At 47.8% G+C, this 24,148-nt stretch overlaps 1 protein-coding gene across 2 annotated transcripts in view; it reads left to right on the top strand.

The window, feature by feature from the left end:
* Window positions 1–4,392: 4,392 nt before the first annotated feature.
* Window positions 4,393–24,148, top strand: part of MFHAS1 (multifunctional ROCO family signaling regulator 1) — a 97,137-nt gene continuing 77,381 nt past the window's right edge. The window contains exon 1 of one of the 2 annotated variants that reach the window (XR_006381004.1): window positions 4,393–7,558. Coding sequence is in view for 1 of the 2 variants with exons in the window: in XM_044225542.1 (XP_044081477.1) it covers window positions 4,561–7,558 (2,998 nt within the window). In the remaining variant the exon portion in view is untranslated. The remainder of the gene's footprint in view (window positions 7,559–24,148) is intronic. The other variant, XM_044225542.1, reaches the window with a different exon arrangement.

Raw genomic sequence — 24,148 nt, 5'->3', positions numbered from 1 at the left:
CTAAAATTATGAGGAAGGGCAATGTGGGAAACCCTTCCCTCTTTTTATGATAAGGGCTGCAAATACCAGCCTCTCCAGACTTCAAGGAGAGAACTAAGCAAATGTTGTAACCCACTTCTCTAGGTCTCATTTGCCTTGAAGGCTTAAGGAATAGCCAAAGTTCCTTTTAAGACTAGACAGATAGTTTCCATACTCCAAAGTCAGTTAGAACCTCAAGCTTGTGACTGTCCTCTCTGATAAGTTAGTGAGCATTTATTTACTAAGTAAATCAGAACTATTTTGAAAGTCTGAAGCATTTAAATCAGGTAGAATGCTGCATTTCTGGAAAGCTGTGCTTTTTGAACTCCTGAACTGTCAAGAGAAAGCAGGAAAACGGGCTCTCTTGAAAGATCAAGTAGGTTAACTAATTGCGCTAGCTTCCTGGGATTGGCCTGGATCTAGGTGGGAAATGTCTCCCACCCTGGGAAACCCCTCAGTCTTGGGCACACTGGAACATTTGGTCACCCTTAACTAAAGACTCGATTAAGCTGTGGTCGGTAAAATTAAAATTCAGTGAAAGAGCTTACTTACGTAACTTCCCAAATTAAGCATTTTTAATATAAATAGGATAGTATAAACATAAACAGGAAAAGCATAATGACTAAATATTTTCATAAGAAGTTATCCGTAGCTCCGTAAGTCCTAGCAGTCTTGTCCTTGTAGTTGCTGTAATGGTTAATTTCATAGCACTTAATCTAACTGCAAACTTAATTCCTACAGGAAATAATCAGCCTTTAAAAGGCTCTTTTTGAAAACCCCAAACTTAACGTGACACCAAATATCCCAAGGGACTAAGTTTCCAAAGGGAGTTGTACACCGTGTTTCACAATGGGAGGTCAAGGAAGGAGAAAGGGTGAGTTCAACTTTACGGAGCAATGCTGCTGGTGTAGAGGGGATGGAAGCCAGATTATGGGGTCCAAGGTGGGAACCAGTGGAGAGGAGCCTGACCACTGGCTCCAGACCACCTATATAAGATATATGACAGGGCAAAGAAGTAAAGCAATGAGGCAATAGCTAGGGGGTTAGCAAGGTCAAGAGAAAAATCTGTCAAGATGGAGGAAAGTTGAGTATGTTGAAGACACAGTGAAAGAAACCAGAGCTTATCTGGAGTTTGTTTCTAGGCTTAGCAGGAGTAGGGTACCACTGTCCCCAGGGTCCCTTAGGCCATTATTGGCAGATATTTAAGTGGAAGACTCTTGCTTGCGTGCCCAGGATCCTCTCCTCTAGCCAGCCACCTCTTTCAGGCCTGGCTTAAGACGAAGCCTCCTCAAGTGTGCCTTCCTATTCCCCCAGGTGATTGAAATGACTGGTACCCAAGCAGGGTCTGCACATAAGCCCATCTACATGGAATGTTATTACAATCATGACAGCCCTTAAAATGAAAACAACCTCAGAGTAAGAAAAATAGGGTCAATGAGAAGATTTGCAAATTTTATAGATTAGGTCCATGACATTAAATATTGAAGGCAAAAAAATTTCGAAAAATCAGGACCCCTCTTTTCCAAACTGAGATGATTGCTTTTTGCTTTTAGGAAAACCCTAACATGTAGGGCCATCCCTAACTTTTGCAGGACCTGGGGCAAGAGAATAAATGGAGGTCCATATAATATAGGCCTAAATATCTAAATATGTTACATTGGGCTCACAAGGGTGGCCCACCCACGCGCCCTCTCATCCTAACCTGGGTCCCCTCCAGCACAGGAGGGAGACTGCGGCATGTGGGGTTGGCTTGGGATGTACATACACATCAGCAATTCTTGAATGACTGTGAAAGACTGCCCCCACTTCCTCCAGCGGGAATGAGGCTGTTTGTACCAGGAATTTAGGGTCCTTCATACCAAGTGTATTCTAGAAGGTTGAGGGGGCATGTCCATCATTCTCCTTGGCCCATCAGGAACTTTTCCACAAGGGGTGGGTGGGGGTGGCAAGAGGAAGACAAGATGTAGCAAGGTGGGATGCCCAGGGCAGGAATTTTCCTGCCTGGATTTTAGAGCCATACTGGACACAATTTATTTTCCTGGAGTTTTATTTGATCTCCTGATTTAACTTTCTAGAGCCTCACACAGAGCTCTTTCTGAAGACCCTGTGATCATAACTGGAGCTGAAAATCAAGAACTGGTTTTTGGATGCTCAACTGACTGAACCACCAAGATGCCCCTGGAAGGATAATTTTCTGATAGCTTCTATCTATCTATTTAACAGAGAGACCCAGTGAGAGAGGGAACAAAAACAGGGGGAATGAGAGAGGGAGAAGCAGGCTTCCCACTGAGCAGGGAACAGGATGCAGGGCTTGATCCCAGGACCCTGGGATCATTACCTGAGCAGAAGGCAGACGCTTAATGACTGAGCCACCCAGGCACCGCTTCTGATAGCTTCTAAAGAGGACCAGTTCAGCATAGTCATTTAGATCTAATCCAAACCACTTTAGGACTTCAGTTTAGCCACTGAAAGTGGGGTAGGGAGCTGATGCCTTCTCCAATCTCTTTCCTCAGGTTGAGGTTCACATTTGGGTTGGAAGGAGCTAAAGGTAGAGAATTTAGGGTCTGACTTAAGAACACAACGAAGGTGAGGTACTCAAAGGAATAAGCTACATGGGGAGTTAGCACACCTGGGTCTGCCCTTTACCTGGCTGTCCGATTGAGAAGTCACTTACGTGGGGCCTGTTTACTCTGCAAAATTAAAAGTTCAGCATGGGTAATCTAGAATTTTTGTTGGGGTGGGAGCCTGGGGGAATCCTTGAGCAATTTGATCTCCTTCAGGACACAGCTCAACTCTTCCCATCAACCACCCACATTTCACCTGTAGTACGGTAGCTTCTGGGACCAGCCTAGCCCCAGGAGCATTCTCCAGTTACAAGGTGTAGGACCAAGGCTGGCTAACCATCCCTGGGGCAGATTTCCAGACCAAGACGTCCAGTAGCTCTCTTTGAAGAGACAAACTATTTCTACTGAAATAACTGGACCAAATATGGGTCCCGGGAGGACAACAACCTCATGTGAAGGGAGAGCAACAGTGCTCGGTGGTGCATTCAACAAATCACATCTAGGCTCATGTCTCGGAAAGCTCTTTTCATTATTAACCAACTTAGAATCCGTGATGGAGGTGACATCCAGACACCTAATAGGCTTCCAGGTTCCAGTAAGTTCTGAAGACATTATTTATTTAGTGTGGTTGTGATCTGAAGGAAACGTCCTCACAGAGGAAAAATAAACCTTAAAATTGAGCACCCTTTCCTAGAACGAACAGTAACAGAACTGTGCAATGGGGGTATGGGATTTGTTTCAGGGCGGTGTTGTGAGGATAAATGGGTTAGCCCACATCGGAAAGGCCTTGCACGGCCTGCCCCCCCCCACCCCTATCCCCCACAGTGAAGCCAGCAAGAAGCCTGCTCAAAGCCTTCCCCAAGGGAGTTGAGAACGTCTGTCTCAGCCGGTCTGGCACAAAATAGGGCCTCAATAAATATTTACCAGATGAATGAATGGTTGCCTTTTGTTTGGTCACACTCTGGATCTAAGCTCCTCCAGTGGAACCCAGGCCCCTCAGTTCTGCCCTTTCCATTTCGGTGTGGACGCAGGGAAAGTGGAACGAGAAGGACTGTGAGGATGAGGAAGGGAAGCCCCCGGATCCGACACGGGAGAAGAGAAAGAAATGCTCAGAGGCAGGGGGCCGACAAAGAGCCCGATGCAGGCGAGCCCCACCGGGACCACGCCGAAGCTTCGCGCAGCAGCCCGCCCCGCTCCCCGCGCGCGTCCAGCCCGACGCGGTCCAAGGTCCCGCGCCCGCCCCCGCCCCGGGCGCACTCTGCCCCGCAGCCGGCGCTCGCCCGCCGCTCCCGCCCCCGGGGCGGTGCCGGGAACACGCGGCGCCTCCGCCGGTCACGTGGGGGCCGCTCCGCCGGGCGGCGCTGCCGCTTCCCGATCGCGCCCTCCCAGCGCCGGGGACGCGGCGCCCGCGCTCCCGCCCGAGCCCGGGGAAGCGGAGACAAGGAGGCGCCGCCGCCCCCTCCTCCCCGGCTGCGCCCCGGCCCTGCGCCCGCAACATGCCGGCCGCCGAGCCGAGCGCCGCCCTCCTCCCGGGGCTCACGGAGGCGACGAGGCTGCCGGCCGCGGGGCCGCGGCGGCGAGGGTAGCGGGGCCGGAGTGGGCACCGAGGCGCCGCCGCGAGGCGGGGAGAGCGGGAGGAGGAGCCGTAGGCATCCTCCGCGGCGCGGCGCGGCGGGCGGCGGCCCTGCTGCTGCCCCGGCGCGCCCATGGCCCGGGAGCAAGGAGAATGCGAGCTGCACTGCCCGCCGGCCGCCGCCGCCGCCTCCCCCCGCGCCGCGCGCCCGGCGCCCCCCGGAGCTGCTCGCGTCGCCGCCGCCCCCCAGCTGCGGGCGCCCGGCCGCTGGCTGCGCTAGGACCCCCGGCCGCCGCTCGCCGAGGGCCGGTGCGGAGAGAGGAGCGAGAGGGCCCGGGAGCCTGGCGCCCGCGCGGCATGTAGCTGCGGGCGCCCGCGTGAGGCTGCCGGCCCGGGGCCCCTGCCATGGCTGCGAAGGACAGCGGGAACCTGAAGACGGTGAGGCTGTGGCGGGACGCCGCCCTGCGCGCCAGGAAGCTGCGGAGCAACCTGCGCCAGCTCACCCTCAGCGCGGCCGGGGGCTGCCCGGGGGCGGGCGCCGAGCAGCTCGACTCCCCCGACGCCCCCCAGCTCGTGCTGCCGGCCAACATCGGGGACATTGAGGTGCTGAACCTGGGCAACAACGGCCTGGAGGAGGTGCCCGACGGGCTGGGCTCGGCGCTGGGCAGCCTGCGCGTCCTGGTGCTGCGCAGAAACCGCTTCGCCCGGCTGCCCCCGGCCGTGGCCGAGCTGGGCCACCACCTCACTGAGCTGGACGTGAGCCACAACCGGCTGACCGCCCTGGGCGCGGAGGTGGTGAGCGCCCTGCGGGAGCTGCGCAAGCTCAACCTCAGCCACAACCAGCTGCCCGCCCTGCCCGCCCAGCTGGGGACCCTGGCCCACCTGGAGGAGCTGGATGTCAGCTTCAACCGGCTGGCACACCTGCCCGACTCCCTCTCCTGCCTCTTGCGCCTGCGCACCCTCGACGTGGACCACAACCAGCTCACGGCTTTCCCCCGGCAGCTGCTGCAGCTGGCGGCCCTGGAGGAGCTGGACGTGTCCAGCAACCGGCTGCGGGGCCTACCTGAGGATATCAGTGCCCTGCGCGCCCTCAAGATCCTCTGGCTGAGTGGGGCCGAGCTTGGCACCCTGCCCAGCGGCTTCTGCGAGCTGGCCGGCCTCGAGAGCCTCATGCTCGACAACAACGGGCTGCACGCTCTGCCCGCCCAGTTCAGCCGCCTGCAGCGGCTCAAAATGCTCAACCTCTCCTCCAACCTCTTCGAGGAGTTCCCTGCCGCGCTACTGCCCCTGGCTGGGCTGGAGGAGCTCTACCTGAGCCGCAACCAGCTCACCTCCGTGCCGTCGCTCATCTCGGGCCTGGGCCGGCTTCTCACCCTCTGGCTGGATCATAACCGGATCCGCTACCTGCCCGACTCCATTGTGGAACTGACAGGTCTGGAGGAGCTCGTGCTGCAAGGGAACCAGATCGCCGTGCTGCCCGACAACTTCGGCCAGCTCTCCAGGGTGGGCCTGTGGAAGATCAAGGACAACCCGCTGATCCAGCCCCCCTACGAGGTCTGCATGAAGGGGATCCCCTACATCGCAGCCTACCAGAAGGAGCTAGCGCACTCCCAGCCCGCTGTGCAGCCCCGCCTCAAGCTGCTCCTGATGGGCCAGAAGGCCGCGGGGAAGACCTTGCTCCGTCACTGCCTCACCGAGGACAGAGTGGAGGAAAACCAGGGAGGAGGGGACAAGGAAAAGAGCTACCCCGCTGCAGCTCCTTCTGTGAGCAAAGGCATCGAGGTGACCAGCTGGACGGCGGATGCTTCCCGGGGGCTGCGGTTCATTGTGTATGACTTAGCGGGTGATGAAAGCTACGAGGTGATCCAGCCCTTCTTCCTCTCCCCGGGAGCCCTCTACATGCTGGTGGTGAACCTGGCCACCTATGAGCCCCGCCGCTTTCCCGCCACCGTGGGTTCCTTCTTGCATCGGGTCGGGGCCCGGGTTCCCCATGCCGTGGTATGCATCGTGGGCACGCACGCAGACTTGTGTGGGGAGCGGGAGCTGGAGGAGAAGTGCCTGGACATTCACCGCCAGATCGCCCTGCAGGAGAAGCACGACGCAGAGGGACTGAGCCGGTTGGCCCAGGTGGTGGACGAGGCCCTGACCCGGGACTTTGAGCTGCGCTCCGCCAGCCCCCACGCGGCCTACTACGGGGTTTCAGACAAGAACCTCCGGCGGCGCAAGGCCCATTTTCAGTACCTGCTCAACCACCGGCTGCAGATCCTGTCCCCGGTGTTGCCCGTCAGCTGCAGAGACCCTCGCCAGTTACAGCGCCTTCGGGACAAGCTGCTCTCCGTAGCTGAGCACCGGGAGATCTTCCCCAATTTACACAGAGTACTGCCTCGATCCTGGCAGGTGCTGGAGGAGCTCCATTTCCAGCCGCCCCAGGCACAGCGGCTGTGGCTCAGCTGGTGGGACTCGGCCCGCCTGGGCCTGCAGGCCGGTCTGACCGAGGACCGGCTGCAGAGTGCTCTTTCGTACCTGCACGAGAGCGGCAAGCTGCTCTACTTCGAGGACAGCCCAGCCCTCAAGGAGCACGTCTTCCACAACCTCACCCGCCTCATCGACATCCTCAATGTCTTTTTCCAGAGGGATCCTTCCCTGCTGCTGCACAAGCTGCTCCTGGGCACCAGCGGCGAGGGCGAGGGTGAGGGCGACCGCTCCCCGCTGATGGCGACGCCCACCCCAGGCCAGGAACTTTTGCGGGCCACCCAGCTCCATCATTACGTGGAGGGCTTTCTGCTTCACGGGCTCTTGCCAGCCCATGTCATCCGGTTGCTGCTGAAGCCTCACGTCCAGGCCCAGCAGGACTTGCAGCTGCTGTTGGAGCTGCTGGAGAAGATGGGACTCTGTTACTGCCTCAATAAGCCCAAAGGCAAGCCTCTGAATGGGTCCACGGCTTGGTACAAGTTCCCGTGCTATGTGCAGAACGAGGTACCCCATGCAGAGGCCTGGATTAACGGGACCAACCTGGCCGGGCAGTCTTTCGTGGCCGAGCAGTTGCAGATTGAATACAGTTTCCCCTTTACCTTTCCACCCGGCCTGTTCGCGCGCTACAGCGTCCAGATCAACAGCCACGTGGTGCACAGATCCGACGGGAAACTTCAGATCTTTGCGTATCGGGGGAAGGTTCCGGTGGTGGTCAGTTACAGACCGGCCAAGGGGCTCCTGCAGCCAGACACTCTGTCCATTGCCAGCCACGCGTCATTACCAAACATATGGACGGCATGGCAAGCCATAACCCCCTTGGTAGAGGAACTGAATGTCCTGCTTCAGGAATGGCCTGGACTGCACTACACCGTGCACATTCTCTGTTCTAAGTGCCTTAAGAGAGGGTCGCCCAATCCACACGCTTTCCCAGGTAAGTGGAGGGAGGGACGTGGCTCTTCTGTGGCAGTGGTTTAAGGTGTGTTCTGTTTTTTTTTTAAGGTTCTTGTGTTTCATTTAATTGATTATTTGTTTAACCTCCCAGGTTCCCTGGGAAAGTTCTTTAGGGTAAATTCAAGGTGGCTGAGGGGATAAGCAAAAGACAGTACATACATGAGTGAGATGAAATTGTCCCCAGGATCACACTCTCCTAATAAAAACCCAGACTTCAAAAGTGGTTTCCGGTCCCACTTTTGGATTTTGGATCTCTTTTTCCCCATTGAGGTTCACAGAAGGAATTTCAGCTGATTGAACAGAAGATGGGTCGTGTGTGACCTGAGCCTCACACCAAGCCCTGAGGTACTGTGCCTGTTAGACGCATCTCCAAGGGGGGCTTTCGGCTTGAGATGTCATTGTCACCATCTTTTGTTTGGATTCAGTATAATCGTAACGTAAAGATTATTGCTCATTTTTCTTAGGAAATTCTAGAGAAGAATGTTTTGTAATCAGGGTGAATGATGGATTAGGAAGGACCAGAATTTCAGTCTGAAATGCGTGACTAAGTGCTAAGATCACTGTTACCCAGCACACTGGCAGGCAGGAAGGACGGATTACTGAAATCTCTGAGGGGAGTTTTCTGGGTATTTCCTGCCAATTTCGTGCTTTATAGAGGTCTAAAGGTTTGCTTTTTTGCTGAGTCGTAGAGAGTGGAGCTCTTCGGTAATATTTGGTTGGAGATGGAAGGGACAAAAAGCTGACAAGAGGTGTGTGTGTGTGTGTGTGTGTGTGTGTGTTTGTTTTCCTTTTTTTCTTTTGGGGAATGTTTTGCAACAGACTTTTTTTCTGTTTTACTTTCTTAAACCATTATAGGTGAGTGGAAGAACTCCAGGACTTGTGGTCTGGGATTTTCGGAGCTTGGTTAATTGATATCCTGAGTCTTTAGTTGGGAATGTGTCCATTTTCACACTGGAGCATTCTTTAAACAACTCTGATTTGCGGGTGTAGGCATCGTTAACAACATTCCAAGTGACCTGAGGACAAACCCGCATGATAGCATCATAGCCAGTTTCTCCCCTCGGTTCCCACCCCCAGGGAGCAGAGCCGTGCTGAAATGCAAGACTGCAGGCGACTCAGATCTTTGTCCTAGTCTGAATGCAACTCGTAATAGTATCAGGAAGCAACTGGACACCTGCATTTCCAAGGGTAACATCTTCCTGTTGCCCTAGATCTAGACGGGGTTTAATTCTCCAGCTTGAAAAAAGCCACCTTATTCAGTTACCAGTCCATTGAGCTGTCCTTTGTGAGTGATTATCTGGTGTCTTGTCATTGTCCCTGACACGGTAGACTCTTTAGTCTGTCTTATATTTGCCTTTGTATCTTTCTCACAGAAGCAAATACTTCTTTATTGTGTTACTAGATTGAATAAAGTGGTGAAGAGTTACATAGTCACAGAGTTGCTTAGTGAAGGAGCTACCTAAAGCTGATTCCTAATCTAAAGATGGAGCATTAATAAATCTGCTATTATCAACAAAGGGAAAGACCCAGATTATTGGACAAGTGAAGATCTGTGTAGGGGAATTCCAGGAACTTTGAGGAGTTAATCATGAGGCCAGATTTTTTTCCCCCTCTAAACTCATCTCTTTAGTTTTCATTTTTTACAGTCAAGAGTTCCACCAACAAGCATGTGCCATGCTATGGACCCTGAGAGTCCATTATCTTGCTATTGTTTTGCCTGTTTGCCTTTCAAAGGAGGCACACCTGGTTTGCAATCTAGGCTATAAGGAAAGGATGATTTTTCTCAATGTAAAAAAAACAAACAAACCATAAATGGTTGAAAATTATTGAATTATCTTGTCTATTGAGTAAGAATAAGTCATTAGGTGTTTTGGTAACAAAGATTGTGCATTTCTGTCTTATTTGTGGTCGGAGAACTAAGTTATCTTTTTTTTTTTGCTTTGTTTAGGATTATATTTCTTTGAAAAGTAGCAAAGGGCACAGAGTAGTGGGAAAAAGATGTTATGGTACATTATGGTACATTCATGACATTAAGAAGACAGGGAGGTAGCTGTATGGTGACAGATGTTAACTAGACTTAGCATTGCAATCATTTTGCAGTATACACAGATCCTTATGTTATTTATTTGAAACTAATATTATATGTTAAGTACACCTCAATTTAAAAAAATGAGTAACAGAAGATGGGAAAAAAACATATTTTCCTCTCTTAGATTGTTTTGTAATAGCCATCATTTGATAGTATTTATCACAATTCTGAACAACTTGGGAAGAGCTAAAATAATAAACTAGAAGGCAAGGTACAAACAGAATTATAATGTTGAGTGTTCCGTTAGAGCATCCATGTAAAAATACGTTTGAGTCCCTAGGTCATTAAAATATATTTTCAGTCAGCAGAAACCTTTGAATATATTGGTAGACTTTTTGTCTTTTTAAGAGGTCATTTTGTATTTTAGAGACATTGAAACAATTTGTTACTTAGTTTTACATTCAATTAAAGTATCAAGTTCCTTTGTAAACTATTTTTTTAAGGGTTTTATTTATTTGTTTGAGAGAGAGAGAGAGCACATGGCCACAGGGGAAGGGACAGAGGGAAAGGGACAAGCAGACTCCCTGAGGAGCAGAGTTCCCAATGTGGGACTCAATCCCAGGACCCGGAGGTCATGACCTGAGCTGAAGTCCAATGCTGAACTGACTGAGCCACCCAGGTCCCCCTCCCCTGTAAACTCAATAATTTTAGGTATGATGGCATAAAATCAAAGGAGAAGGTTTTGTGGACCATTTTTTTTTTGTGTAGGTGTGGCAATTTTAAGTTATTAGTTTTTAAAATAGGTGCTTTTTCATAGAAATGACTTGAGCAGACAACTGGTAGAGAAATTTGAGACCCATTAAAATAAAGTTTACTGGTGGAAAAATTCATTTTTTCCCAGTGGTGAAAAAGTGGAGTTTTAATTTTTTCAACTTTAAGACATTAAAATAAGAATCAATAGCAAATTACTGTCTCCCTTGATTTTATACAGAAGAAATGGAAAGTTGCATTACTATCTTTTAAAGGTGTTTTAGGGGGTGGGAGGGTGAAGGGCCTGATTGGTCCTGTTCAGTGTTGAAACTATCAGGAAACAGAAGGATAGTTGACACTATCCTTTCTGGCCTGAGCTGCGCTCATGCATTTGGCCTAGAGAGACATAATGCTGGATTTCTTTTTCCTGATTTCAGTTTACAATGTGATGTTTTAAAAACTCCTCAGCCAACGACCACTTGGTTTTAAAAGTTCTAGTGAGAGGTGCTTTCGGCTCAGATCACGATCCCAGGGTCCTGGGATGGAGCCCCTGAGTCAGGCTCCCTGCTCAGCGAGGAGTCCGCTTCTCTCTCTCCCTCTGCCCCTCCCAACCTGCTCTTGCTCTCTCTTGTCTCTCAAATAAATAGGTAAGTAAATAAATAAATAAATAATCTTAAAAAAAAGTTCTAGTGAAAAAAGATCTCCTCATGTTGTTAGAGAGATGACCTCCTTAATCTGGTTTAAGCCGAAAGGGTTGTGCAACAGAGATGCTTTTGGGAGCTTGGAAGAGGTTAGAGTGTCGGTGTGTGTTTGCCTGCTTTCTCCAGGTACGGACCTCCTGTCAGCTTCTGCCAGCCAGGTGTCCTCCTCCGTACTTGGTAGGGTACATTTCTTTCGGTGGTGTATTTATTTATGCTTTTGTTCTTTTCTGCCAATAGGGCACCTAGAGCAGGAGAGCTGAATACCCCTGAGGTTGCATGATGTGTGGCTTACTGAGTCCGATGTGGAAGCTAGGATATAGGTCCTAGCAAGACGCCTGTCCTTCGAAAATTCCATTCAAGGGGTGGAATGGAGGAGGGGTGTGTGTGTGTGTGTGTGTGTGTGCGTGTTTAAGATTTTATTTGTTTATTTGACAGACAGAGATCACAAGTAGGCAGAGAGGCAGGCAGAGAGAGAGGAGGAAGCAGGCTTCCCACTGAGCAGAGAGCCGGATGTGGGGCTCAATCCCAGGACCCTGAGATCATGACCTGAGCCGAAGGCAGAGGCTTTAACCCACTGAGCCACCCAGGCACCCCAAGGAGGTGTATTTTTCAATTGGAAGAGTGGGTCTTAGTGAGTTGAACTTGGCTTGCATGTGATTTTTCACTAAATATCCTACTCTCCGAATTTTGAAAGGTCATTTTTAGGAACAATTAGGAAAAGCCGCCCAAAACAGTAGACAGATAATTAGCATATGGTTGCTATTATATTTGGTTTCTTTCCTTCGCTCAGTGACTCGGAGCCTTTCCCCATCTCCTGAGTGCCTTTCGCCCTTGTTCCATTTCTTGTACACTGTATATACCTCTGAGGCATTCAGCATCCTTGCCTTGCTCTGTTGGGGGTTTCTGGATGTCACACTATCTCTTTGATTAGGTTGTTCGCTGGCTTCCTCGGAGCAGGAGGCCTGCCTGAGGCTTTGTGGCTTTTGTAAGAGCTCAGATGTTTGCTGAATGATTGTTTGGTCTTTTATGAGAAATACCTTTTTTTTCCCTTTGTTATTCACATACTCTGTCAAATTCCCAGGTGGCCCAGGAGTGATCATCTTGCTTTGTCCTGTGTCCCAACTTCCCTCTTCCACCCCGCAAGTATCCCTCTGGTGTGCCCATTGTGTGTGTATTACTGGCCTTTCCCTTGAATGGGCCCTTCATTTTGACCACTGAAGCAAAGGAGAATTCTTGCCTTATTATAGCTCAGTTTTAGAGTTACTGGAATTTGAGCATGACCTAGTTGTTTGGTTTGAATTAGTCATTGTTTTTAATTTCACAAAGGTTATTAAGTGTCTTTTTTGGTTTAGCTTTATTAACACGGATGCCTCTTGGCTTTTATTTTGTGAACAGTGCTCTTTGAACTCTCGTGGGCTTTGTTTCATATAAAAATCAAAACCTTAATCATGCACTGGGAGAAAGAACTACGGGGCAAAATAGAATTCAAAGACTTGAAAAGCCTTTGGAGTATTTAAATTATTTTAAGTATTAGGTGCCTCTTCTTCAAACTCTCGAATAGAATCCCAAGCCCATCTCTGCACAAGGAGTTTAGAATTTCCTTCAAGAAATTAGTTCCTATTCATCAGCCCCTATTTCACGTCCTGTTCTGATCCCCGCTCACCTTATCTCCCGTAAACCTCACTTGTTTTTGTTCTTAATCACATACTTCACTTTACCACCTAAAATGTTGTTTGGGGGATTAGGTGAGAAAATGTGTTGAGGAAAAATGGTTTTCTGTGTCTTGGGAGAAGTGGGGCGGGGCCTGGGCCTTCTGCTCTACAATATAGGAGAGGGGTGCAGGCTGCTGTTAGGGTGAACATTTCTGGATGCTTTCTCCATTCACCCATGAACTTCCTTCTCTCCACGGGAGCCTGTTTTTTTTGGGGGGGGAGGGGTGCTTCTTTAGATGAAGGACATGGTCATCCATCGTGGACAGTCCTTTTAAAAGAAAAAAAAAAAAAAAAGGCCAGGGCAGGTGTGGACCTCCTCTCTTGGGCTCACTCTCCTGCAGCCCTGCACTCCTGTGCCTTGGGGTGGAGAGAGAGTTCTTTGTGGTTCTGGGCTCCGTGGAAAGGGCACTGGGTCGGGTCTGCTTGGGGCAGGCCCCACCAGCTCTCTGCTCTCCCTGGTTCAGCCGCTCTGATTACAAAACCAGGGGCTGGGCCATTAGACTTACAGTCCTCTGGGGGCTGGCTACCGTAACATTAGTGGGTTAGGAGGACGGGGCCCCATTCTGACCCACATTCCCAGTTCTGTTCTAGCATTAAAAAAGCTGCCCTCTGATCCCCGATTGGCTTCTGATGTCTGCACAACTGTAGCACCCAGAGCCATCCACAGGCATCTCAGACCACCGCAGAGCACGCGTAGTGACATTTTCCACAAAGACTGTCCCACGTAAGGTATGGCGGTATGATTCTGTGGTTGCATCCTTCCTCCGAGTCCTGACGTTCCCTGTGATGGCCCAGTACTCCTGGACAGTGCGTGGCACAGGGCTGAGAAGCTTGGATGGGGGAAGGGGGTGGGCTCAGTAGAGATTGGTTATTTTTAAAGAACTCAAGAAATTCTAGTGTTTCTTAGTTGGTTCCTTGGCAAAGAGCTTTTTTGGGTTGTTTATAAGGTTCTTTACCTTAAAGTGTGTATTTTAAGGTAAATGTATGTAAGTTGCTCATGTGATTTTCCTGGTACCTCCATTCCTGCCTCCTCTATGGGTCTCCTAGCTCCGACAGACATGGCGGAGGGGTGGGCAAAGGAGCAGCTGGCTGGGAGGTCAAGGTGAATGAAGGGGCAAGAGCTGCTGTCAAAAAGCCCTCTTCCCCTGATCTCACATTTGCTCTCCTCCAGGGGTCAGTCAGTGAGCTCTGCCACTGCCCCGCAGGCCCCCCACTGCTCCATAGCTTTCTCCCCAACCCTCCTTGACTCTGTCCCCCAGAGAGACCGAGTGTAGGTGAGCAGAGTGAAGGGGCGCTGGTGGTCCCGGGGAGAGGCTCTCCCTGGTTTGTACCAGCTGTTCTCCTTCTCCCCCATGCTGTCGCTTTCCAGAAGCTCCGCACGGAGTTGGGGTTGCAGGTTGGAGTTCATGGAAGCCGGGAGGAGTTGCAGGCTGTCGCGAATGCAGACGCGTGTCCTGCCTGTGCCCTAGGTGACGGAGAACAGCACCCAGACACCACGGCCAGCCGGCCTGACTTCTTTGAAGAGAGGCAGGAGGAACATTTTTTAGTTATTTTTATTTTTGGCACTGGAGGCTTGAAGACATTTTCTCATTTTTCCTTTCTCAGCACGATCTCTTAGCTGACCATTCTGGCGCTTGGTTTCTTAAGGAGTGAATGAGTGAAAAGCCATCAACAGACTTTTTTTCTCTTTAGCCTGGTCATTTAGAGACGGCAAAGAACACGGAATGAGGAGGAAGGCGGGAGTGGGGAAGAAGGAGCAGGAGGGAGGGCCCGGGACACCGCTGGGCACTGGCCGTGGCTTCCAGAGGGCCTGGTGGGCCCTGAGGCTGTTCCACTCCCTTCAGGAAGGAACTGCTTGCTCTAGACAGCAGCCCCGGGCACCCGGGCTGTTCCAGCTCTTTCTGTTGCTTTTGCAGCTCTGTGCACAAGGGCACTTGGGAGAAGCGCAAGGAGGAGAGGAAAGCTGGGGTCGTCAGATCGCTCTTTGGAGGTTCTTGTTTCCTGTGGGTCATTCTGCCTTTTGAGTGGCATGGCTTACTGCTCCTTTCTCTTCCTCTAACTCCTCCTCCTTTTTTATTTTTTAAATTTTAAAATTTATTTATTTATTTATTTATTTAAGAAAGAGAGCACAAAGAGGGTGAGAGGCAGACAGAGGGAGAAGTAGATTCCCCGCTGAGCAAGGAGCCCGATGTAGGACTCGATCCCAGGACCCCGAGATCCCGACCCGAGCTGAAGGCAGCTGCTTAACCACCACCCAGATGTCCCAACCCTCTTCCTTTTTAAAATCAATATCCGTATAACGGGAAATTGACTCTTTTTAAATAAACAATTCCTTTTTTCCCCAAGATTTTTATCAAGTTTTTTGTCACAGAGGGAGAGAGCCCACAAGCAGGGGGAGCAGCAGGCTGAGGGAGAACCAGGCTCCCCACTGAGCAGGGAGCCCTATGATGTGATGTGGGACTCGATCCCAGGACTCTGGGATCATGACCAGAGCCAAAGGCAGATGCTTAACCCACTGAGCTGCCCAGACGCCCCTAAGTAAACGATTCCATGGCATTTAGTGCACTCGTTGTCAGGGCCCCCACACCTCAAGTCAAGTGCGTCTTGAGACAAGGAGCAGGGGAGGCTGCTGGCTTCCTTTCTGGGGCAAAGGGACTGGAAAAGTCTCTCACCAGGCTCTTTGTGGCAACTTTCCTTCGGAAGCATGACTTGAGAAGAATAGGGCTTTTTATGCTGGGCCTTGAGATGCCATGTTGTTGAACATCTTTTAATATGGCTGCAGTGACCATCCTCTTACTTGGTGTCGATGAGAGGATAGAGAGAAGCTCGTGGACCTTCCGGTCTGTTCTATGGCATTTGTGATTTAATGGGGGGCTGACTGTGAAGAACATATAGAAGAGAAGCACGTATAAGTACTGTGTAATCACTTGTCTTCTGTGCAGTGCTGTTTTTCTTCTCTTTCTTTTTTTTTTTTTTTAAGATTTTATTTTTATTTATTTGACAGACAGAGATCCCAAGTAGGCAGAGAGGCAGGCAGAGAGAGGAAGGGAAGCAGGCTCCCTGCTGAGCAGAGAGCCTGACGTGGGGCTCGATCCCAGGACCGTGGGATCATGATCTGAGCCGAAGGCAGAGGTGCCACCCAGGCGCCCCTCCTTTTTAAATTTTATTTTATTTTATTTATTTATTTGAAAGAGCAGAGAGACATGAGGGAAAGGGCAGAGGGAAAGGGAGAAGCAGACTCCCTGCTGAGCTGGGAGCCTGATGCAGGGATCAATCCCAGGATCGTGGGATCATGACCTGAGCCAAAGGCAAACACTTAACCAACTGAGCCACCAGGTGCCCCGCAGTGCTGTTTTCCTACAAAAATGTTGAGTAGAGCTCTGGAATGATTGACGAGACCATAGGCAGGAGAGTTAAGGGGATGGACTTGCATTGAAACAAAATTAGGTTATTACCAGATTAGACAGACAAGTGTACCATAAGTTTATTAGCCGGATTCTGTCATTAATCACTGGAATGCCTGCTGTATGCAGAAGTCTGTACTGAACTAGGAGTTGGAGGAGAATAAAATAAAAAAAGATATATGGTCTAGGGAGCTGAATTGGGATTTGGGTTGATTTAATTTTTGATTTTTATATATAGGGAATCTGACTACATATGGAGAAATTCATTTGCAGGTTTGAATCATTACTTAAAAAGAAAACCTGGCTTTTGATTTTTCCCGGAAAAAAAAAATGTGATTGTGCTGAGAAAAGTCAGCTACCACTTTGAATTTGCTTGATGTAGAGTAGTAAGTGCAAAGTGGTGCCCAAGCCATTCTCTTCCATTGATTTTCAGTCTGGATCATTTGTTTGCAAGAAATCTCAGGCAGATCTTGGAGAGAAATCTTGAAGAAAATGCACTGGAGGTGAGGCTTTCTAAAAACTCTGAAAACAAATCCGCTTTTCTGAGGAGGAAAGTGCCTTCTGCTCAGGAGCCTTTACGTTTCTTAGAACCCTTTATGGGTTTGCTTCCTCCTGAGAGGGATTGAAGGGATCAGTCATTTCTGACACCAAAGATTTATGAACACCACGTCCAAAGACAGTACAAATTAAATTGGATGCTGTTGTAATAAAAAATATATGGCTGCTGCTTACAGGTTTCTTTGTTGAAGGAAGTGTTGCGGAGGCGGCGTTCTGTTCTTAGCATGTTAAATGTTGAGAGAATTAAAGAGTTAATTTTCTTAGATCCTCCCCACCCTGGAAATGAGGAGTTTGTCTTAGTACGGCATCACAGTAGTCGTGAATTTGAGTGTCCCAGAACAAGCCTCTTTCTTGACTTTCTTTTTTTTTTTCCTTCCTTTTTTTTTTTTTTTTTGAAAAGAGAGTTTAAAAAAAAAAGTAATAGGGAGAGAAAATAATAAAATCAGGAAAAAAAAGGTATTTTCCCACAAACTGTTGTTTGACTTAGCAACTTTTTTGTAGTTTCAGTATGATTTTTATTTTTCATGCCATAAAGGCTGGGATTGTATTGATCATCATGCCAGGCTTGGGGAGACTCTGGGAGTCAGGAACACTGTCGAGTTCTCCCCGTGGTGGAGAGACAGTGCTAAGTGCTTCTTAGGGATGATCTCGTTTAATCCTCCCAGCAATGCTGGGGAGGCATTATCACTGTCCTGGTGTGCAGGTGGAGAAACTGAGCTTTAGAAAGTTAAGGGACTGTCCCTGAGTGACAGCGCCCTGAGATCGCAGCCCTGCCCCTCTGCTCCTACCCACTGTCCTGCTCTGTCCCTGCTTCCTACGTGTGCTGACTCCCTCTGTGTTCATTTTGTAGCACTGAATGCTGGGCCTGGGGGGTCTGCTAATGCAGGTGACGCACCCACTTGGAGATCAGCATGGTCCCAGTCAGGTGTGTGTGGGGGGGGGGGCGGAGAGAGGAATGGGGTCTCAGAGAGGTTCCTGGAAGGACCACAGTGCAGCTGAGCATTAAAGGGTGATTTCCAGTTAACCACCTGAAGGAGGTGGAGAGGATATTTCAAATTAAAGTGGGATTTAAAAAGTTAGGGTTGGAGAGTGATACAGCTGGTTCAGTGGGCCATGCCTGGGGGTGGGCGTGTGCATGAAAGCATTAAGCAATCGTATTAAGAAAAAGGCTTCTTCATTTATGTTACCCTTATGACCTGGTAAAAGTTTGCCAGGGATCACTGCCGGCCCATACCCTAGAGTTGGAAGCATCATCCTGGTCCATTCCTGTTCCATCCGGCAGTGCTGTGTTGAGACCACAGAAGAGATTTATGGCTCTGAGAACGGAAGGGCAGTTTCCAGTGATTTGCTCAGACTTATAATCAAGTTGTTGCCGGGCAGACAGAACACCTGCCCCCTAGATCCATGTCTAAACCTGCCACCGGCCACTTTCTCCATGTCTGAGAGTGGGGAGAAAGGCGAGTTGGTTATTCTAACAGCTGGATGGCTGCATGCCTCCATAATCCCAGCAAATGTATCCGAGAACATCGATTTTCCTTCCTCTAAATCTTACCATAACAGATCTTGCAAATAGAGCTGAGTTTGGAAGTAACACAATTAGCATTTGATTGTGGACTAAATCTCAGTGTCTTATCTTTGTGCTTTTTGTGACGCTGACAGAAAAAGCTTTTTTTTTTTTTTAAATTAATTTTGCAGTGATGGGATGCTGTACTTCAAGCGTCTCATGTGTTCTGATGCCGCTGCCCACGCTCTGACAGGCTTGCACACATTGTTAGTTACAGTGTTCTACTTCCTCTTTCCTTGCCCCTTCGTTGATCAAAGTTACATTGTCACTGAAATCCTAGGAAGTGCACGATGTTTTAACTCTTTATTTTCTATTTTGTTCAGATTTTCTTTCTATTTTGAGTTGGTTGAAACACATGGAATTTTGTGGGGTGTTTTAAAATGGAAGCAGTACAATATGGTGGTCAGCTGCAGGGGCTTCGGAGTGGAGGGCTGGGCTGGGTTCCCTGTTCCCCCTGCTTGTTAGTAGTGTGACTTGGGGCATCATAACAGTTTCTGTGTCACAGGGTGGTCCCAAGGCCTGGGCTTGTATGTGTGAAATGCGTTGAACAATGCTTGACATATTGCAGGAGCTCAGTAGATGTTAGGAAGATTTCAGAAAGCACAAGTCTAAACATACACTTGAAAATCTGATAAGCTTATGGGTAAAACTCCCCTTTTTTTGTGGAAGGAGTGTAAGTACAGTACGATCCCTAGTCATAGACACCTTAGGCTCTTTTGAAAGTGCTTTTTTCCCCCCTTTATTAAAACATACATAAATTTGAAGGGTAAAGGGAAAAAAATTACTCATGACTGGTATCTAATATCATTAATTAACACAGATTACTCAATTTTTTCAGCTTTGCCCCCTTTAATCTTAAATTTATTAAAATAAGTAGCTGTGATTCTGCCGTATAAATTATTTAAATAGTTTTTTTAACCTAAGTGGGCTATCATGAATACAGTTTCATGTTATTGGTGTCTAGACATAATTATAAATATTCACATAACAATACATCAAGGGGATTTTTACCTTTATTTATTTTACCATTGGACTCCTAAGTTGTTTCAGATTTTTGTTGTTATGTGTAGTTCTCTGATGGCTGTATTTCTTTATAAAAGCTCTTTCTTATTTGTTATTAATCCCTAAAGTATTATTTGTACTAATCCCCAAAGTGGAATCATTGGGTCAAAGGCAAGGATGTCTGTGGTCCAATAGGGTCATGTCTCCACTGCTCTCCATGATGGATTTCAATTCATATTCTTATCTGTTGAGGACACCAGATTGATTTCACTGTACTTCTCAGTATTGGGTATCATCTCAAAAATGCACTAACATTTGATGGAAAACAATATTTCACTGATGATTAAAACTTTTAATTAATGAATGTGAGGAGTGTTTTCTTCTATGAGTGTTGCCTGGTTTTGTTGCTTTTGTGAATTGTTTAATATCTTTTGGCATCATCTTCATGGTACTTTTCTTTTTTCTGTTTTTAATCACAGTGATTTCTTACCTCTTAAAACCACAGACTTCAATTTATATTAACTCTTTGCCAGTATTCAAGATAATAACCTTTTGTCTCTCACATATAAAGTGTTTATTTTCTAGTGTGCTTCCCCTTTCAAGGTTAAAAAAGTTTTGATGTCTTGATGTTTTAAATTTTATTCAATATAAAATATTGATCATTTCCTCATGATCAAATGAAATACCATTGTTATTTTTCTAAATTCAGAGAAGTAACAGAAGGACTCATAGGGAACCATAATCTCTCCACCCATACAACCTCTACTTATAATAAAAAAAACTAACATTTGTACGTGGATGGTATGTTCAAAAGCAAAAATCCCATCTCTCATAACCCTCACCCTGAGTTTTCTTTCTCCTCTGTAAAACGTTTCTTGTGATTTCTTTCAAGAAAGCATGTATTTGCCTATATTTTAAACTGGAAGAGATAATGCTACACTAACAGTTTTGCACCTTACATTTGGCCACTTAAAAATATATTTTGGAGAGGTGCCGGGTGACTCAGTAGGTGGGGCCTCTGCCTTTGGCTCACATCATGATCTTAGGGTCCTGGGATCGAGCCCTGCATCGGGTTCTCTGCTCAGTGGGGAGTCTACTTCCCCTCCTCTTTCTGCCTCTCTCTCTGCGTGCTTATGATCTCTCTCTCTGTGTCAAATAAATAAATAGAATCTTTAAAAAAAATATATATATATAGGAGATGCTCTCACGTGAGTAGTTACAGATGTATGTCTGTATTTCAGCTATATTCTACCAATGGCTGTCCTGTTTGGTTGGTCATATACTGAAAAACCTTTGATTCTCTCAAGGTTGTTTTATAAACTTTACAGTAAGTAAATTCTCCAGTTTCCAGAATTTTGAGAAATACTCAATTTTTAAAAAAGATTTATTTATTTATTTATTTAAGAGTGAGAGCAGGGGGAGGGGCGGAGAGAGAGAGAGAGAGAGAATCCTCAAGCGGACTCACCCCTCAGTGCCACTGCGCTCATACGGCAGAGGCCATTGTGGGCCCCATCCCAGGACCTTGAAGATCATGACCTGAGCTGAAACCATGAGTCCAACGCTGGACTCATATTTATTATGTGACAGAGGGAGCCACGCAGGTGCCCAGAGAAATACTCAATTTTATTTCCTTTGGGGTTAGTAACCCAGTTTCATGCTTAGAACAGTGTAGAGATACAATTAGAAAAAAGCAAATATGTGAGTCAAGATGGAGGGACTTAAAAAGGGGCCTGGGAGTTCTGAAAGTTTAACTTTGTGATTTAAAATAAGGGCAGTCTTTTAAATTGGCTTTTGTGATGCCTATTGGAATACCATTGTTTTCAGGGTGATTATTCATTTCACACCCATTTTGTTACTATTTTTTTAAGATTTTATTTTTTTAAGTCATCTCTCCACATAACATTGTTCAGACTTACACCTGCAAGATCTAGAGTCACGTGATCTACCACCTGGGCCAGCCAGGTGCCCCCCATTCATGCATTTTAACGTGATGTCATGTTTAGACAGCAATACCGACAAACCTTGTGTATCTGCAAATAAATATGCCACGGGTCAGAATAAGACAGTGACAAGAATAATGCTGTGTCCCTGTGTGCAATTAAAAAAGAATTGATCATGATTAATAATCTCATTAATCCAAAACATTGCTCCTCCTTTTACCCCAGCTGTCACCTAAAGAAAAATCTGTCTGTGCCAGTGGGACAATCTTCATTTCTCTCCCATAACCTTGTCCTAGCATTCCATAATGCATTTTCTAGACCTCAGCTTGGTCGTAATGCACAGGAGATGTACCCTGGGTGTTTTATTCTGGTACCAGTAAGGGTTCAGAAATTAAGAGATAATCTGAGCTGTTGGCTCTTCTGTGTGTGTAGAATAAAGGATGGGTCCAGCCCAGCACACTAAAATGTCTGACCTGTAAAAATAGTAAAGAATTCAGTCCTGTTAAAGTTGCTTTTGTGTTTATTATTATTTTTTTAAAGATTTGGTTTTATATTTTGGAGGGGGAAGGGCAGAGGGAGAGGGAAAGAATCTCCAGCAGGCTCCCCACTGAGCACAGAACTGGATGCTGGGCTCTGATCTCAAGACCCTGAGATCACAATCTGAGCCAAAATCAAGAGTCGGAGGCTTAACCGACTGATGCATCAATGTATCTGGTGTGTTGAAAAGATACTTAATTGATGGAGCACCTGGGTGGTTCAGTGTGTTAAGCCTCTGCCTTTGGCTTAGGGCTTAGGTCATGATTTCAGGGTCCTGGGATCAGGCCAACATCAGGCTCTCTGCTCAGTGGGGAGCCTGCTTCCTGCCCACCCCTCCACCCCCACCTCCGCCTGCTTCTCTGCCTACTTGTGATCTCTCTCTGTCAAATAAGTAAATAAAATCTTTAAAAAATTGAAAAAGATACTTAATTGTGTATTTTGTTTAATGCTAACAAAATTTCCATTTTCTTAGAGAAAGATTTTTTCTAAAAGATTTTATTTATTTATGTGACAGAGGGAGACAGAGTGCAAAAGCAGGGTGAGTGTCGGGCAGAGGGAAAGGGAGAAACAGACTCCCTGCTAAGCAGGGAGCCTGGTTCAGGACTTGATCCCCGGACCCTGGAATCATAACCTGAACTGAAGGCAGACGCTTCACTGACTGAGCCACCCAGGAACCCTTAGAGAAAGATTTTTTAACAGGGCTCCTTGAAAGATTTGGTCTTTAAAATTCGCCATCTCATATTAAATATCCAAATCAACGCAGGCGGTATGAGGAAAAGAGTATACCACATTTTCTGAATATGTTATTTAAAAAAAAAAAAAATATATATATATATATATATATATATATATATATATATTTTTTTTTTTTTTTTTTTTTTCATTGGGATGCTCTTGTCCTACCTTGGCTGCACATTGACCTGGCATTGCTGTGGTGCTCTTCATTAGGGGGACTCATTGCTCATGAATTGCATAGGGAAGAACTAAAAAGAGAGATAGGAATTTTCCAGAAGATCACTATAATGTTCCAACAGCTCACGGGTCTGCTGAGAGCTGGGCCATTTTGTGCTCAGGGCACAGTAACAAGAAAAAAAAAAAAATGGGATGCAAAGCCTGTGTAAGGATGCATCTGTCCCTGTTTCTGATATTGCTAACCCCAGCTGGCGGGTTTGCAGCCCAGCCCTCTCCAGATTAGGGCAGGTGTTCTTTTGAGGTTATTTCTTTCATTAAGTCTCTTGCGACTATGTATGCCTTTTCCCTTCCTGGAGAAAAACATATGCATGCCGTCTGGTTACTATGTAACCTAACGTGCATTCTCCCTGATTACTACATTGTTTCCATCTCTTTTCTCCTTGGCATAGAGAAAGGGAAAATTTGCTTGTTTTCTGCTTGGACATTTCAGGAATTTGCCTTGGAGGCTGTGGGGCCAGGCTTTGCTGCAGGCGGACAGTTTATCAGATCTGTTAGCCTGCTGCTATTTCTTGAAACCGTTCTGGCCTCTTGAGTCTTGTCCGTCTGGCTTAGGGCAGCGTTACCAGCTTACCCAAAGAGCAGGGAGGGCTGCAGCTCACTGATGACCAGGGCAATTCAAATTCTCCCACCGAGCCAAAGGGACAAACAAAAAACCAAACAAACAAACTGTCTGTTGCCAGTCCAGAGAAGCAGCTGGATACCTGGCCCAGGTAGCCCCCACGCAGATTGGAATACTCAGGCCATCCCTATTCACCGTCTGTAAATCTTCTGCTTTATTGTGCCCTTTGTGATTCAAGACACGGTTATTCATGGGGGGATTTCCATTGAAATCAGAGCCCACTGTGAACCCGGGGCAGGAATCAGGAATTAGAATGACACGCGTTGTCCTTTGTTAGAAAAGAACGCTGGTTCTTCAGTTGCAGACAAATATTTGCTTTTGAAGAATCTGGTGGTGTGTAGGTGGCTTTGTTCACACCCAGGCAGAAACCCCCGCGCTCCCTCTCCCTGCAAGGGGGCAGGCGCACGCATAGCGCAGATAATAGTATGATGCTTGGAATCTCGGTGTGAGCTACTGAAAGTCGGAACAGCTTCTCACTCCGTCACTCCCCCCTTCTCCTCCAGCGCATCCCGTTTCTGGAATGGGACAGGTCTTCACCCCAAGGAGTCTGCACAGTGTCCTGGGGAGGGTGACCCAGGACAAGCGTCTCATTAACTCCAGGTGGAGAGGAGCATGGCCTTGCCGCTTTCTTGCCCTACGCGAAGGCTGCATCAGAGAGGGGGGGGGGGCTTTACATCGTTTATCTTTCAAAGCCAGTGGATTAAGGAGCAGAGAAGCCCGCACCTCTGGGGAGCTTGCCCTGAGCCTCAGTTTCTCCATGGGAACCTGAGGAGAAATCATTC

This window comes from Neovison vison, chromosome 11 (assembly GCF_020171115.1).
Source record: "Neovison vison isolate M4711 chromosome 11, ASM_NN_V1, whole genome shotgun sequence".
Lineage (NCBI taxonomy): Eukaryota > Metazoa > Chordata > Mammalia > Carnivora > Mustelidae > Neogale > Neogale vison.
This window is presented reverse-complemented; position numbering and strand designations above follow the sequence as displayed.